This window comes from Schistocerca gregaria, chromosome 5, assembly GCF_023897955.1.
Source record: "Schistocerca gregaria isolate iqSchGreg1 chromosome 5, iqSchGreg1.2, whole genome shotgun sequence".
Classification (NCBI taxonomy): domain Eukaryota; kingdom Metazoa; phylum Arthropoda; class Insecta; order Orthoptera; family Acrididae; genus Schistocerca; species Schistocerca gregaria.
Window position 1 is genome coordinate 240,893,145 of NC_064924.1, and position 18,884 is coordinate 240,912,028.

The 18,884-nt window shown below is 40.0% G+C and overlaps 1 protein-coding gene across 1 annotated transcript in view; it reads right to left on the reverse strand.

Annotated features, from left to right (window-relative positions):
* The window catches only part of LOC126272030 (collagen alpha-5(IV) chain-like), a 545,215-nt gene that overhangs the window by 38,714 nt on the left and 487,617 nt on the right, over positions 1-18,884 (reverse strand). Inside the window, exons 27-29 of the mRNA XM_049974535.1 lie at positions 16,399-16,513; positions 15,082-15,259; positions 9,573-9,660 (exon numbers count right to left, since the gene is read on the reverse strand). Coding sequence (XP_049830492.1) covers positions 9,573-9,660; positions 15,082-15,259; positions 16,399-16,513 — 381 coding nt within the window. The remainder of the gene's footprint in view (positions 1-9,572; positions 9,661-15,081; positions 15,260-16,398; positions 16,514-18,884) is intronic.

Here is an 18,884-nt window from a genome sequence, read left to right on the forward strand (position 1 = left end):
GTTTCTGAACAGGTCACCACTTTTCAAGAAGCAAATTCAAATAAATTCAAAACAGTTGATCAAAGCTATTGAGCATGCAATCACAACTGTAAATGCATGTTCCGACAACACAATCCTATTGCACAACAGTTTACTTGTTGTTGAAAACCCTTCTTACCCCTGTGGTACCACGCAGATGGATCCAAACATGTAATGATGACCACTGTGTACAGTGCTCCCTCACTGCCTCGCATTGGGCTTATGTGAGAGTCCACGTCAATGAATTTTAGTGCTGGTACTGTTCCTGTGAGCAGTCTCAATTTGCACAGTATCACCCAAAACATCAAACAGGCAAAATTTGCCCAAACCATGCAATATATGAATATATTGGCAGATTTAGTGTTTGACTCTAAACATTATCTGTCAAACAGGAAATTATCAATGTTCAAAGAAGATAGCCAACTTCATCCCATTGCTTGGTAAAGACAATTTTAGAATGCATTTCCTGCATCTTGGCCATTGTACTCAAAAGTTGAATGGAATTCTTATATAAACACATGAACAGCAATGCGGCCAACAAAATGCAACCCACTGCATTGTGTTGAAACACTTATGAGGAATTTATAGTAAAATGTAGGTTGATTTACTGGTCATGAGCAGAACAATCTCATGTCAAACATGAAATCACCATGTGTCCAGACCTAGAGGCTATATATCAAAAAACACCTGTAAAAATGTTTGAAGGCCCTATGAGAAAAAAACCAGCTTCTTGACATGCCATATTTGGAAGAGAATATCTGTTACTCTGACCTACCTTTTACATATCAGGAAGCTTTGGTTGGTCAGTGTGATGCAAATGCAGGCACTTTCAGACATCTACTACAGGAAGTTGTGATGGTCATAGAAAGATGCAACAAACATGAAAACAAAAGATCAAATCAACAAACCAATTATCAATTACGCAGGAACAACAGGCTTCGTGATAATCAAATACAGGCAAAGTAGTAGCTACCAAAACAACAGTAGACACAGTAATGGCATTGATGACCACCATAGTTACAATGACGACAGGACCCACACTAAGTGGTGGGACCAGAAACAGGGTCCACAATATAACAATGGCAAAAATGACCACTGCTGCCTAAACTGTAAAGGCGAGTGAGCAGAATTATGTGGCCTCAACCCATTGTTGAATTTTATTACAATGGCAACAACCAAACAACCATAGCTGATGCCCCCAACATGAAATAACATCCCATAATTCCATGACATGGAGGAAGAGAGCAGTACTGATCTCCATCTCATCAACTCCATAACAGTAGGGTCGGTAGCTTTATATGTCATCATTGACATTGGCAGCCATAAAACTGCCACATCAGAGAATGCATTCCCTTTTTCCAATGTGGACAAACATTGGCCCTCCTTAGCAGTGAAGGAAGCACACATAAAAAGGACATCAGCTAGAAGCTAACTGTCTTGTGGAGACCATCTAGCTCTCATTGACATCAGTAGAGGTACTGTCACTCTGTATAGAGAATGTGAGATCACAATTCGCTTTGATGAAGGGGCCATCAAAGCACAATTACCCACAAATAACATCAAGTTACATTACATAAATAAAAAACGAGATCAGACACCAAAGCTGATCAAATAACATGAAGAAAGCTGTATGGATCAGGACAACCAGACAGAAACAGTACAAGAAGTCATAACAGAGAAGGTCCAAATGATACAACATATGCAGTAACATGACAGAGAGCAGTTATATAATATTCTAAGGGATGACTCCAGGGTTTTCATGCCGAAACCTGGCACTATTAAAAACTTAACATACAAATTTCAGGTCGAATCTCATGGGAATTTCTTTATAGCTCTGATGTCATACCTCATATATTTTGGGACAGAGTTGCAAATGAAGTATCATGAATGTTATGTGACGGTGACATTGAATTCACCCGATCTACATATGACAATCCCATTAAGGTTGTTGAAAAAAAGGACAGATCCATTACGCTTGTATTTGATTCTCACCAAGTCAATACCATCATTGATACTGAAACTGACAGACCTGAGAGATTAGAGGAGCTGCTGCAGAGCTTTCATGGTGTTTCAACCTTTACATCAATTGACCTCCACAGCAGCTTCTGGCAAATTATCTGGATTGCTGGAAATACACTGCGTTTTGGCCTTCAGAAAGTGCTATCAATTCCAACAACTACCCTTCGGCCTCAATATTTCCTCCACCACCTTTATTCACAGATTACATGGGATACTCAACGCATTTCTCCAGGGGAGAGTCACTAAGTATGTTGATGGCCTCTTAATTGCAGAAAGGACATGGGAAGAACACAACTACATGCTATGTGAACTGTTCCACTTATTCACAGATCACGGGGTTACAGAGAACATTGAAAAATCATGCAAAGGCACCACCTCGGTTCATTTCCTTGGTCACACAATTACCAAGGAGGGAATTTCTCTCAACCTCACGAAGATAGCAGCAATAGCACAATTCCCACAAACCATAAGTAAGTGTCAATTACCCAGTTTCCTGGGGGGTCATTAACTTTTACCAAAATTCCTACATACCATGATTTTCAGTAGACAATGACTGAGTACACTCACTGGAAAGAACACACCACGGCAGTGGGACAAAGAGGCAGTAAATAAATTTCCAGCACTAAAATCTGCATTAGTTAATGTGCATGTATTATTGTGCCCTAACCTAGAAGAGGATATTTGCATATTGATGGATAGCTCACTCACACACTTAGGCATTTTGGTCTTTCAAAAATATATGGGAAATGGAACCATGGTCTGAAAAATGATGACCTCTGACAGTTGTGTCCTTACAAAATGCGAGAGAAACTACTCAGTGACTGAGTTAGAGGCACTCGCTGTTGTCTGGTCATTCCAGAAATTCCACTACTTCTTGTATGGTAGAAGGACAAAAGTGTACACTGACCACAATGCTCTTGAATTTTTGTTAACCGCTAAACTCAAACACAGGCAAATAACCTGTTGGGTATTGCTCCTACAAGAGTACACATTTCAAATTATACACATTAAAGGTAGTGATATCATCACTGCAGACACCTTGTCATGTTCTCCTATAGGCTTGGCAGAAATCACTGACAATAACCTAGAAGAGGAACATTTCAGTTTCTACCATAAGAGGAAGATCGTGTTTGAAGAAGATGTGACTGCGACCATGAAGGATATCTGCAATCAACAGGACAAGGACCCTAAAATGATCACTCTCAAACTAAAATACAAGGGCAAATGAGAGGCGAATATAAGACAATATTACCTCCTCAGGAATGGTACTCTATTCCACCGTAGGTGTACTGACAATACAACTTGGACTTTGTGCCTTCCTGAACACCTAGTCGAGAAAGTCGTTTAGCAAACACACCTGAGCTACAGCTACTTTTGTTACAGAAAGTGCTTCCTCAAGCTGAGGATCCTCATGCACTTCAACAATATGGAGAGGTGTGTTAGATGAGTACTGTCAGTGTGCAAGTCTTGCCATAAATCTAAACATACCACGACAAACTTGCAGGCAACTCTCTACCCAGTCGTACCGAACAAGCTAAAACAAATGACTGCAATGTACCTCATGGGACTGTTGCCATGGACAAAATGAGGATTCTGCCACATACTTGTGTTTCTGGAACTAATATTCAAATTTGTTACCCTAACTCCCTTGAAACATCCAACTGCGTTAACTGTATCAAAAGCCTTTCAAAAAGACTTTCTGCCACAAGTTGGAGATGCTGATTAGATGAATTTTGCTGTGATCTCTGGAACGATACATTACAAAGACACAGAGTGAAGCCTGTTCACATATCCTCCCACTATCCCAGTTCAAAGGAGCATATCATGAAAGAGCTTGGAAGCCTATGTAGGTCTTACTGCTCCAAACAGCACACATCCTGGGATGTGTTTCTACCAGAGTCTCAGAACATACTGAATGAGACCCCTCGTGGTGTAGCCCACAATGCCCCACTTACTGTGCTCAGAAGCAAACAACCCATTGACTTCATTCGAAAGTTGATGGACTTTCCACTGAGGGACAGAGAGCAACACAACACCATTGTCGAGTTAGGACTCGAAAGAATGAAGGCAGCTGCACTCAGCAGGAAGACACATACTAATAAGGATGCACACGTTAGAGTGTTTCATGTGGGTGAAGAAGTCCTACTCAAATCATTCTGGCTATCCAATAAGGCCAAGCACAAGTGCCACAAGTTATTCTCCATTTAAATGGCCCATTCCATGTCCAGAGAGTAGCCCATGCAAACTTGCTAGAATTAGAAAGTGTATTGGGTTACCTCACGTATGCCTTGTGAAACACTTCTGGGAATGAACAATGTCCATTATTAGTCCTCACAGACAAATGACATAGTAGCAGGACATTTTTCTTGTATATATCAGGCTAACATTTTGTTCTTCTCTTCGTCTAGCCGGTCTCTGTGGCTGAGTGGTTCTCGGTGCTTAAGTCCGGAACCGCGCTGCTGCTACAGTCGCAGATTCAAATCCTGCCCTGGGCGTGGATGTGTGTGATGTTCGTAGGTTAGTTAGGTTTAAATAGTTCCAAGTCTAGGGGACTGATGGCCTCAGATGTTAAGTCCCATAGTGCTAAGAGCCATTTTCTCTGTCTCGTGCTGTTGGAATGTGAATTAGGAATGGGTGTCTCTGGACTCGATGGTACCCCAGTATTAGGTTAGGTTTCTGTTTTTCCTTACCTAGTCTCCTGATTAGACTACTATTAAGATTTCTCTTTTTTCTCCTCTTCTGAACACACCCAATGTTATTTTGGTGTTGTTCATGTTGCTCTCGTCCACACATTTCTGAACATATTGGTTGAGCACAACACTCATTAACCAAACAGTAATTGCATCATTTTTAAGATAAAATGTCATTAACCACTTTTAGATCTCACAAAGTAATGTTCACATGCTCAGCAGGGCTTTGTAAGGCATTCAGGTATTGGAGTAGGGACTCCGATATGAAAAAATATGTGGGAGATTTTGAAACAGATAGCTGTGCCGAATTATGCCATTAATGAGCTACTGTGCCGTTTCTGTACCCCTCTACACAAATAGCAGAGGGAATTTAACACTCAAAAACTCGCTATTTCTTGCTTGTGTCAATTGGCCTTACCATTGACGTAATGATCCCCAGGATGGTAATATGCACTAGTTGCAATGCGCAACAGTTTTGACACATGAGCACATATGGCCATGCAATTGTAGGAAGAGCCACACTCTGCCCACTTTCTTCACTTGTGTAACTCCCCTACACCTTAGTTGAGTCTGAGTTGTACTATTGTCTTCAAGAGGTGTCACATATTCATCAGGTAGGGACAACTGTGAACAATATCAGCACTGTACTATCGGACAAACCTTCCCCACAACATTAACCAGAACTAAACAAATTGTTCAGTAATTGCATGTGCACATGCACTGCAGTTTGACCAATATGATATGTGTGACATATCAACAATTTGACAGTTTCTAATGCCACTTGCAAAATTTTCGGATACACAACTTGCTTCATAAGATTGGAATGCCTCTACAGCACTGAATTCATGCACCCTGCAGAGATTTATATGACCTTGCAGTGAGTCATCTCTGTAGAGTAGTTGTCAAACACCAGACTGGACAATTCCACATTCAGAAAAATCTTACATCCTTGGGACCTCTGCCTTGCCTTTCTAATCTGCAATTTTAATATAGTCTCATCTTGTTTCATGTTTTGTACAGTAGTTGGTGAGTAGCAAATAGAGGTGCAAAAAAAAAAGTACTTACATAATAATAATTACTTTTGTGCATTTCATAATTATTTACACAGGTTTGCAGTATTTCAAGTACTAATACCTCACCATCACTAATAATTGCATGCTACAATAAGTGCATGTACACTAAATTCACAAGGTTGCATGCTCAAAGGTTCCACGCTTCCTTTACATGGTGCTAGGCACATTTCTCTTCTTTAAGTTTTCCCACACATATTCCTTCATCACACTAGTTCTAGAACTACAAGTTACCTTTTATCGTTAGGATAGCCACTACTACCACCTACTGTGTAAGATGTTATTTGTTAATATATAATATGTCACCATGTTATACCTAGTTTATTTGATTGTATTGGTCACATTTCATTTGTAAAGAATTGTGGGCGAAACTGTCTTGGATGTATTTCATGCCTACAAAACTGCATGCCGCCAGAGCTGCACCCAGCTACAATGGAGACGGAGGTGAGGGTGCAGGACACATGGAGGGGGGACCAACTGGTTCCTGGCACAAGCCATGAGAGAGGAGGCAGACAATGCAGCACAGGGCCAGCCCATGTCGCAGAACTGCCGTTCAGCTCCCCCCACAGCTCAGTGTGCCCTATATGCTTGCCCTGGGCCACTGATCCACTTCCTCATCATGCCCTGGGGAATTGTTTCCCTGTGTCACAGGATACCATGGGCACTCTACACTCAAGCCAAGGACCTATCAGACTCACTTATAAGCAGCATACGCCACTTGTCATAGCACTGCCTACACTGTTTGCTCAGCTTCTGCAGATGTCTTGCAGAAGCACCACTTTGACATCATCAATAAGGCGGTTGCACTTAAGTGCACACACCATGTCAGAGGTGACGCCAGTGCCACAAGTTTCTGCCTCTCCAAATTGCAGCAACAAAATTCTGGTGTGGGCCCACAGCCTCACACTACAATGGTGATCAACACAGCTAGAGAGTTATCCACTACACATTTCCATGCCACCCGTCTCTCCCGCCGTGCTCTGCACCCACCCTGTCAAGAGCACCATGGAGCACATATCAGTTAATGCATGTGACACTACAAGTTAGTGTTGAGGCTTTTTGTGTGAAGTCTTTGAATTATTAGGAAATACTCAAGTGCACCACAATCCTAAAGGAGGTACAACAAGTGTCTCTCTGTGTTATGATATTTTTCCAATTAATCAGTATCAATTTTATTATTATTATTGAAACACTGAAGCTTGACTTACATGTCTTTGATTTCATTGTATCCCTTTCTTAATGATTAGAGATAACACACATTTGCTTGATTGGTCATGTCTAGCTTATCCTAAGGTGTACCTACATTTGTATCATAAATCTGTGTGCACCCACATGTTCTAGCACAGTCAGTTCCATTTATGGATTTTTAAATATTAACTTGTAACATGACACAAATCTTTCATGTTCCTTGACAATATTTTGTGTTTGTTTCACTAATATTAGGACTTGTCATTTACCTGGTATATTCATTCTGAAGGCTCCCTTGTTAAGACTACAGTCTTGGATGATGTTACACTCTTTATTGTGTAACCACTAGGTTATTTACAGAAGTCTCCCATGTCAAATATAGTATTTCATGATAAATTAACTATTATAACTTATCTATGATTAATGTCAATATATTTACATATCTTCCCAGACAATGTGTCACCTTACTTCACCCTCAATGGTGAGAGAGATGTGCCCTAGGGCTGGCCTTTATTCATATACATATGTCGTCATTGACCATTAATATATTTACTTTAATACATTGTCTGTTTGTGTTCATCTAAATATGAACATACATGTTACACTATGTGGATTGGCATCCAATCTTTTCTCTTTGATTTATGATTGACATTTGTACTAATTATTACATACATAATCTTCTCATGCAGAATTTTATTGGGGCTGTACCCCACCTATCATACTCTAAGCTGTGTACAGACCAACACAAAATTCTAGTGTTAAGGAAGGACCAATACAAGGTGGAAACCTATATGACCTATGCACTGGAAGTGTAACGCACACATCAGTCACCACTTTATATTTATGAATAGTCATTTAGGGCAATAATGACAAGTAGCAGCATGTATGTGAACAAATTTGTGGTTCATCACGCAATGCTAACAGAGATGGCTAAGGGATGAGCAATGACCATGTGCTGCATTGCGTTAAGTGCAAATAATTTTTGCAGATAGAGTTTCATGCAGTATTGTACTCAGGGTGATGGTGGCGGGAAGCCAGTAGAGCGTTAGCCCGAAGGTCGAATTTTACAACCTCTAGCACCCCAGAGGTGTGGGCTTTGCTAGGGTGGTCTCCAGAGGCAGGGCTTTGACTTCACCCGACAGGCAGGTGGCATTTCCAGCAGAACACTGCAAGGCCAGCAGAATGTCTACCCCAAATGAATAAAACGCAGGGACACACTGTTTTCCCATCAGCCGTGTCACACTGGGCTCACAAAAGCATCTTGGGTGACATTACCAGCAAGTAATAAACCTCCGCGAATCCTCCACTCCATACATATTTTATGAGCATGGGACAGAGGAGGAGAATTTGTCTGTTTAGATGCTGGCACCAAGGAAGCATCTGGAAAATTCTTCAGATGAGAGGTGACTCCAGCAGGCACCCAATCAATATGACATAAGCAGCGTTTACCGTGCGTTCACAGTTGAGCGGGAATAGTGCTAATGAGTGAAAAATTTGTCAAAATGTTGCTACTAAACAGCCACACCTGCGGAGCAGCACATCACACTTGGTTTTCGGCAGAAAGGAGACACTTGCGCATCCATCTGATAAGGACACAGCACTCTGTACCAGCCAGTACAGAGTGATTGTGAAGTAGCTGTGTACCTTATCCAAAACCCCGGATAATTTTGCAGGATTGTGTCATGTATGCATGCACTACTGTGGTTGCAGAGACATCACATCTGATAGTTATAACAGCATAACAAAAACTGCTGACTGGGGACCCTTCCATCGAGCAGAAGAGCAGAATAGGTAAAATATGCAGCTCTGGCCATAGCATGATCAGCCTTGCAGTTCATAAAATTTAAACAGGTGGGCACTGACTTATTGAGCATTGCAGCACATTCTCGCATTATTTCTGTGATTAGATAAAGATGGAAAGTACGTGACCTATAATATTGCACTCTCATTCAGTTAAGAGGAAGTGCCAATCCGCATCACTAGGTTTTATAGTTGTAGATTTGTATTATACTCCTTTCTCCTTGTTAATTTGTTAATCTGTCCATATTCAAGAGGCATCTCCTTGTTAATGTGATTTATGACCATATGTAAATTCCCAAATGGAATAAATCTGATTATCTTTCCAGGTATTTCAGACTACCTACATTGACACACCAATCCTATCCTACAACCTAGTCAATAATTTCCACAGGGTTAACTTGATGTTAATAATTTACATCCATCACTACTTGCTATGAGGCAAGCAACCTCACCCAATTCCATTCTTCAGCAGAGGCCTGTATTGCAGTCAGATTTCATTAAGCACACAAGAATCGCATTGGAGTAATTTATAATAGAATTCTGAGTTCAGCAAATAGTTTGTTTGCATATCGTCTCACAGTAGCAAAGGAAACTAAGAGATCTCTTCCCACAATTGGCTTCTGATACAACCAAGGCATATTCTAGGCAATAAGGATCCATGGTCCAGCATGGATATTTAAGGTTTCTTTAACTCAGTGTCCCAAGCCCCAGCTGACACAAGGCAGAATGTAAATCAAATATATAAACTAAAAGAGAAAAGACTCATAAAGTAAAATTAGCAGCTTACCTCTTTGACCTTGTGGTCCAGGATCACCTGACATTCCTTTATGTTGTGCTGTTGGTATAACAATGTCTCCAACTTCACCTCTTATTCCCTAATGGACAAAATAAATAAATGCATAAACAAATTCATTATCAAAACCTGATTTAAATCATATACAGGCCTTAACTGAACAAGATTTTTATTTTTGATGATAACATTTCCTTTATGTTCCTCTTTATAAACAAGGGATAATGTTTGCCATGAACTTTTTTATTTATAAAATGTATAGGTAGTACTTTACATACCTGCTACTCAGTGGCCTGTCATTTTTGTTTATTAATCCAAATTGAATCTTTGTTGTAAATTTTACCTATCTCTCAGCTTGGAGATGAAAATTTCAGGTAATTATTTGCTGATATGTTGAACTTTCACTCCTCTTCAGAGCAAAACAGTTTTGGGACACAGGCATACGTTTATAAAGTAATAATACGACTAGGAACTATGCTGAAGTTGTAGGGACAGTATGAATGCCACAGGAAGCGTACATAGGAAAATATTTTATTGAGCACAGAGAAGAGAAAATAAGAGAATAGAATAAAAAATACAGAGTCAATGCTGAGAGGTAAGTGAAGGTATGGTCTAGTTTGCACATGGGTGAAGGAGGAAATGGAAGGAGAATGTGAAAGAAACTGCAGGAAAATGTGAGAGTCAAAATATAGCAAAGATCAAACACTTTTGTAGATATGAAGCCTATTAGACAGAGAAATGAAATAGGAAGGCTTGAATCATAGGGCAAGAGACTGGAAAGAGGGGAGAAAGAGGTGGAGAATTGGGGCCTAGCAGACACCTCACAAACAACTGATCTCCTGCCCTTCACTTTTCTACATCTTTACGTGCATTAATAATTTATTTCTTCCATTTTTATTTGTTATTTATTCTTGTCCTTGCTGTTCTCTTCTTTCCTGGCTGATTGTTCTTTCTTTGCCTATTTCCCCCTGCCATCTATCCTGTGTGTGCACTTGCCTACGCCTTTGCTGTTCTCCTTCTCCCTCTCACTTCTTCCATTATCTTCCTGTCTCATACAACCTCCTGTCATCTTCTATTCCTGTTCTTTACTGTCTTCTCACACTTCTGACGAATACACCTGAGTATCAGAAGTGAGTGGGTGTACCCGCATATGTGTCTTAAAATTGTTAAAATTGTTTTTCTTTGAAGACTGATGAAACTTAAAAGCTCAAGACAAATTTCTCTCTACCTTTCTATGTAACTATTCAACTATCCACCATCCAGTAGTTCATCCTATATGTGAGACATATCTGCTGTAAATAATCACAATTTGTTATCCATCCTAGTCCACCTGCTTAGCTGGGTGGTAACGTACTCGCCTCCCATGCAAGCAGGCCCGGATTCAATTCCTGGTTGGGTTGGAGATTTTCTCCACTCAGGGATTGGGTGTTGTGTTGTCCTCATCATAATTTCATCCTCATCACTGGCACACAAGTCGCCCAATGTGGTGTCAAATGAAATAAAACTTGCAGTTGGCAGCCGATATTCCCCGAATAGGGGCCTCTCAGCCAACGATGCCATACGGTCATTTCATTTCATTATTATCCATCCATCACACTCTGTATCATTATAGTTCGACCCATATTGAAGACAGATAGCTGCCTTCTGGTGTTGGCACACCAGCTGGATACACAAAATGACAGCATATGTATTTTAGCATTAAATTCATCCCCTGATGCAGAAATATTTTTTGTTGTCTTGTAATTTTATTTTCCACATCACACGAAGTTTCCATTTTCTTCTAGTCATTAACATATGATGACCACTTCATTACCAATTATGTCCAGTCATTGAAGTGCAGTTAACAAAGTCAAAACTTGGCAATGAACTTGGGTAATTATTAAATAAAAAACACAATAACAGTCTTCAGATGAGAAAAATTGTGGCTCAAGATTATAATATGTGACTTCACAATGGATCCTCATGCAGATAGGCAGTAAATATGATACACTGTTACTTCATATGATTTATCTACATCAAAAATATTTTAGAAAATCTGGCTGGCCAGCCGGTGTGGCCGAGCGGTTCTAGGCGCTTCAGTCTGGAACCGCCCAACCGCTATGGTCGCAGGTTCGAATCCTGCCTCGGGCATGGATGTGTGTGATGTCCTTAGGTTAGTTAGGTTTAAGTAGTTCTAAGTTCTAGGGGGTTGATGACCTCAGATGTTAAGTCCCATAGTGCTCAGAGCCATCTGAACCATTTTTAAAAAAATCTGGCTAGCATTTGCATTATGATTTTCCCTCTGTTGCCCCTCCCAGCTAGAAAATACTGAAGACTTCCTACGTTACAAATGTATTTTCAATGTACTTCTTTGCTCATCCACAGACATACTTTTAACTTGTGTAATCTCATGAAATGTACCAGTTACAGGCAGTTAGTTTACCAAAATTTCAGATGATTGAACCCACTGCAAATAATTATGCTACTTTAGAAACTGATTTTGAACTGTGCCTAGCTAATAGGAACAGCATAGAGTGCAGTCATGATTCCTTGTGTACAAAAGAGAATTATCACCAAATTCAGTGCAGTGCACATTACATCCTCAAGTGTGCTTAGGTCTGATAACACTTTCCTTACTCTGCAAATTATAACACTATTGTTTAAAAACTCCTCCTCATTAGTCTGACAAAGTGTGCATGAACAAGTCCTGTTTAGAGTCTGTGCTCTGAATCATTGTCTGGCCAACAAGGTCTCCCGACTTGACATCATCAGAGTTTCATTTTTGTGATTGTATTATGTCAGAAGCGTACAGAAGAAAGCTGAGTATGTCAGAAGAAGACCTCCTAGGTTATGTCATGGACACTAAAACAATTACATATAATAAACATTCACAAGTATTTATCTTGAGTGCCATTCAAAGTAGAGTAAATAAGCATTTGAACTTCTTTTTTGCTTCAAATAACTTACATCTGTCACCCAGGAATAGTAATCTTGCTTCTAAGAACAACTTATATAAACTACAGAGGCATTAGTGTAACAAATAGAAGTGGTAGATTTGCTTCTCAAGATGAGTCCATAAAAACATAGTTCATCCCACCCTCATTAATCTAGATTTCTTGACTGTTCAGGTTCATATATATTCTCTGCCGAAACTCTTTGCCTTTACAAATGTTTGCTTGTGTCTGTGTATGTGCGGATGTGTGTGTGTGTGTGTGTGTGTGTGTGTGTGTGTGTGTGTGTGTGTGTGTGTGTGTGTGTGTGCGCGCGCACGCAAGCGCGAGTGTATACCTGTCATTTTTTCCCCTTAAGGTAAGTCTTCCCGCTCCCGGGATTGGAATGACTCCTTACCCTCTCCCTTAAAACCCACATCCTTTCGTCTTTCCCTTTCCTTCCCTCTTTCCTGAAGAAAGCTTGAATTTTTTGTGTATGTTTGTGTTTGTCTGCGTACCTATCGCCGTGCCAGCGCTTTTGTTTGGTAAGTCACATCAGGTATGTATGGATGGATATGTGTGTGTGTGTGTGTGTGTGTGTGTGTGTGTGTGTGTGCGTGTGCGTGTGCGAGTATGTACCTATCCTTTTTTCCCCCTAAGGTAAGTCTTTCCATTCCCGGAATTGGAATGACTCCTTACCCTCTCCCTTAAAACCCACATCCTTTCATCTTTCCTTTTCCTTCCCTCTTTCCTGAAGAAGCAGCCGCCGGTTGCGAAAGCTCGAAATTCTGTGTGTGTGTGTTTTATTCATTGTGCCTATCTACCGGCGCTTTCCCGCTTGGTGAGTCTTGGAATCTTTGTTTTATATATATATATATATATATATATATATATATATATATATATATATATATGTCTGCTTGTGTCTGTGTATGTGCGGATGGATATGTGTGTGTGTGTGCGAGTGTACACCTGTCCTTTTTTTCCCCTAAGGGAAGTCTTTCCGCTCCCGGGATTGGAATGACTCCTTACCCTCTCCCTTAAAACCCACATCCTTTCATTTTTCCCTCTCCTTCCCTCTTTCCTGATGAAGCAACTGCCAGTTGCGAAAGCTCGTAATTCTGTGTGTGTGTTTGTGTGTTTTGTTCATGTGCCTGTCTGCCGGCGCTTTCCCGCTTGGTAAGTCTTGGAATCTTTGTTTTTAATATATTTTTCCCATGTGGAAGTTTCTTTCTGTTTTCTATATATATATATATATATATATATATATATATATATATATATATATATATATATATTAAAAACAAAGATTCCAAGACTTACCAAGCGGGAAAGCGCCGGCAGACAGGTACATGAACAAAACACACAAACATACACACAGAATTACTAGCTTTCGCAACCGATGGTTGCTTCTTCAGGAAGGAGAGGGAAAGACGAAAGGATGTGGGTTTTAAGGGAGAGGGTAAGGAATCATTCCAATCTTGGGAGTGGAAAGACTTCCCTTAGGGGAAAAAAAGGACAGGTGTACACTCGCACACACACACACACACACACACACAAATCCATCCGCACATACACAGACACAAGCAGACACATTTAAAAGCAAAGAGTAAGGGCAGAGATGTCAGTCGAGGCGGAAGTACAGAGGCAAAGAAGTTGTTGAAAGACAGGTGAGGTATGAGCGGCGGCAACTTGAAATTAGCGGAGGTTGAGGCCTGGTGGATATCGAGAAGAGAGGATATATTGAAGGGCGAGTTCCCATCTCCGGAGTTCGGATAGGTTGGTGTTGGTGGGAAGTATCCAGATAACTCGGACGGTGTAACACTGTGCCAAGATGTGCTGGCCGTGCATCAAGGCATGTTTAGCCACAGGGTGATCCTCATTACCAACAAACACTGTCTGCCTGTGTCCATTCATGCGAATGGACAGTTTGTTGCTGGTCATTCCCACATAGAAAGCGTCACAGTGCAGGCAGGTCAGTTGGTAAATCACGTGGGTGCTTTCACACGTGGCTCTCCCTTTGATCGTGTACACCTTCTGGGTTACAGGACTGGAGTAGGTGGTGGTGGGAGGGTGCATAGGACAGGTTTTACACCGGGGGCGGTCACAAGGGTAGGAGCCAGAGGGTAGGGAAGGTGGTTTGTGGATTTCATAGGGATGAACCAAGAGGTTACGAAGGTTAGGTGGACGGCGGAAAGACACTCTTGGTGGAGTGGGGAGGATTTCATGAAGGATGGATCTCATTTCGGGGCAGGATTTTAGGAAGTCGTATCCCTGCTGGAGAGCCACATTCAAGGTCTGATCCAGTCCCGGGAAGTATTCTGTCACAAGTGGGGCACTTTTGGGGTTCTTCTGTGAGAGGTTCTGGGTTTGAGGGGATGAGGAAGTGGCTCTGGTTATCTGCTTCTGTACCAGGTTGGGAGGGTAGTTGCAGGATGCGAAAGCTGTTTTCAGGTTGTTGGTGTAATGGTTGAGGGGTTCAGGACTGGAGCAGATTCGTTTGCCACGAAGGACTAGGCTGTAGGGAAGGGACCGTTTGATATGGAATGGGTGGCAGCAATACTGTTTACTTATTAGCCCTGTTATAGTTTACATACCTTCCTGCCTGGGAGGCCACTCATTCCTGGAAGACCAAAATCTCCTGGGAAGCCTCGCTGTCCTTTTAATCCTGGTAAGCCCGGCTGGCCCGCAAGTCCTGCCTCACCTCTTACACCCTTCAGCCCAGGTATGCCTGAAGGTCCAGGATCACCAACATCTCCAACTATACCCTTCACACTGAAAGAAAGAGATTTACATACTTAATTTGTTTTTCTAACACTTATTTAACTACATTCATTTGGAACATTAACAGCCCACATTCAAACTTGCATGAGCTTCACAAATTTTACTGTAATTTTTGATCACCAGATTTCAGACAGTATGTCATAGATTGCAAGGAAAAAACTCTTGCTCTAATCAAGATTGAGAGTAAATTTTGTCTTGAAATCCTTGTCTAGCTTCTACATCAATATTCTGGAAGACACCTTTCAGAGGGAACTGGGTGATACCAGTATCTTCATCCTCATTCTATGCATGTACATCAAACAGTGAAAAACAATGAATGATATTATGTTCTCATTTTATATTTTACACTATTATACAATTTATTTATTGAGTAATGAAACATGTTCTTTGAATCTTTTGTGAATATAAGCTCTTATCAATTCAAAAGTAGTTAACTGACTGATGCATAATATTTCTGATGCAGTTTGTTTTGCTAGATTTTATTGAAAATGTTTGTAATTGTCTCAAATCAACCAGATATATTACTCATAAATTATCCAGCTCTTTCTTAAACTTTCACAATATTTCAAGCAGTCTAACCAATAAGAATCTCAAGCAGATGAGCAATACTCAAGTAAAAGTCAAATTAATATTAGTAAACTTTTTGTATATAAGCTACATCTTCTAAAAAGTTTTCTAGTTACTGCAGTGCAGAATTTATTTAACACTTAATACTTTCACCTTGTACTGTCCTTATTTGTCTGCTGCCGATAATTAAAGCGATACATTGCCAATGCCGTATTAAAAAATTCTGGGCTTTTAATCTATGTCTTTTCTTATATTTGAGTTTATCTGTCTGTTGCTGCACCAACCCTTTATCTTCCATAACTACTTATGAGATTCTCAAAAATCACTAAATGAAATTAAAATGAGGATGTATGTCATATTACAGAGGAGCAGAGAAGAAGGAAATTTTTTTACAATTTATTATGTGTCTTAACTTCTGCTAGTAATAAATACTGAGATGAAATTTATATACTAATAGGTAGATGTGCACTCCAGACTCATCACTAAAGTAAGAAAAGAAAACGGCAAGAGAAAATAAGAATGGGAAGTACCTCAACAACTGATATTCTGAGAGCATTTCTTACCTGCCACCAGGTGGTCCTGGGTCACCCCTGAAGCCTTTAAGACCAGTCTGCCCAGGGCGACCATCCATGCCTGGTAGGCCTTGGATACCAGGTCGTCCTCTAGCACCAGGTAAACCTAAATTTTAACAATGAAATGAAGCAAAGTAACCATCATCCACCATCACACTCAATTACAATGTGAGAGCTGCAGTCCTTATTTCCTCGGTAAAAGGGCTCTTCAAAAAGCAAGGTCTGATCGGTCTCAAAATGGAAACCTCAGTGAAAATCAAAAATGTTTTATTTGCAACACCTAGCGACATCTACCAGCTACTTCTCTACATAGTCCCTACCCAACTGAAACATTTGTCGTAGCTTTGTACCAACTTCATAGAACCTTCATCATAGCAGGCAGCCACCTGTGCTTTCTGCCAAATCTCTACACCAATCTGCAGCTTGTTTCCTGTGCCAAAATATTGTCTTCATAGCCACCAGTTCATGTGTGCAGAGATGAAAATCAGAGTGAGCTAAGTCTGGGCTGTAGAGTGGGTCATCAAGCACTTCCCATCAAAAATTCTGCAGGAGTGTCCTCATTTCCCCTGCAATGTGTGGCCAAAAAATTGTCATGAAGAACAAAATGCATGATAGTTATGATGGGTAGGCTGCATGAAATCAGGCAAAATTTCTCACAGGCATTCATACCTGGTGGGTGCCATTACTTTCCAGGCTTCTTTTACGTGCTCATTGTGCACTCAGAACTGAAAATAGTTCTGTGACATGATCAACAGACATGCTAGAGACACTGTCCAACAAATCTATGCTAAGCTGCATGCTGTGGTTTCCATTTCACACTTGACTGGACCTTACTTTCTGAATAGCTCTCATATGAGTCACAGTCAACAAAATATCAAATTATAAATGATAATTGAGAGGACTTAAAAAGCACAACAAATAAAATTAATTACTGTTGCATGTTTGAGCTTTGAGTGTTTATTAGAGTACAAAAAATATCTGATAGCTCAACAATATTCTCTCTATCATTCCACCACTCATCACTTCATTGTTATGGTGATTCGTACTTTGTCTTCTTATTTTTGTTTACTTTCACTCTATTTGGAATTTAGAAGTTACTATGACTAAAATATATTGAGTGGGTGGTCCATGGTCCCTCCTCCCCCAAGCCCCTGCAATACAAATTAATAATCTGCAAATATAAGACAACCCCTCCCTCACATAATGAAATGCTAAAAAACTCATCTTAGGTTAATAAAGTGCTTCATTCAGACATAAGAAAGCTAGAAAGAAGTACAATTGTATAATAGTCAAACCCCATCATCCAGGAGAGACACAAGGGAGAGTTTTTATTAAATAAATGAAGTAAAAGTCTCATAAAGTAATATTAGTAGACTTGCCTCTTTGACCAGATGGTCCAGAGTCTTTAGGGAAATGCAAGTAGTGTAAATATAGCATTGTTATTACAAGAAACTATATCAAACAACTCAGAATTATTTATAGGAAATGGTTTCAACACTGTATTGAGTGTTATTTGATCCTGTACGATTATATTTTGTACAGTAAAAGTATGCTTAATACAGGACACATCAAAACCAAAAAACATTCATTATCACCTGTACTTACAGTCTTATATCACTGATTACAAATAACAATATATTTTAAGGCAGACTTCTTAGAAAGTCCTTTATCAAGTGTCAGAAGCTGGGGTGTGCTTCATATATCATTCTTCCTCCATGTGTTATGGGTGTGTACACTAGTATTTGTAATCCACTTTGTGCTATCTTCTGTGATGTATATTATTGCTTTATATATGTACAGAGATGTAAAAGTTAAGATGGCTACATTTTTCAAGCCTTTCTTCTTGAAATGACTCTAATTGCTTTTTTCTTTAATTTGAACACTCTTTTTATTTCTTGCATGTTTCAGTTCCCCACAGTGTCACTCAAGACTGCATGGATGGTTCAAGGAGTCCATGGTATAATGTGTGCAGAAGCTCTTTACTGTGATAGTTGCTTTACTATGAATATGACAGAGCTGAGATTCTTACAGGTGGAATTAATACACTGTTTCCATTTCTGCTCATTATCCAAGGTAATATCTCAGACTCTTGTGAATTCTACTTCTTTGGGACTTGTTTCATCCCCCTCTAAATTTCTTGTTCTCTTTGTTTCTGAATACTGTATACACAGTCAATTTCAGGTTTATAAACAATTCATTTCCTAAGAGTGGTGACATTTGCAGAAATATATGCTCTTCTCTCAAGCTATTCCACATTTTGGTCATGGTTCAGTGTTGTCATGTCATCTGTATACATTATTTTCTACTCTTTCTCTTCAACAGCTATACAGTTAACAAGGCAGTAGCCCTACTACTGAACCCTGTGCCACTCCTTATTTGATACCTTTGGCTTCTGACTGGTATGAATTCCCTATTGATACATCCTGTTTTCTGTTGCTTAAGTATTATTATATCACTTTCCTGCTTGTCCTTGAATG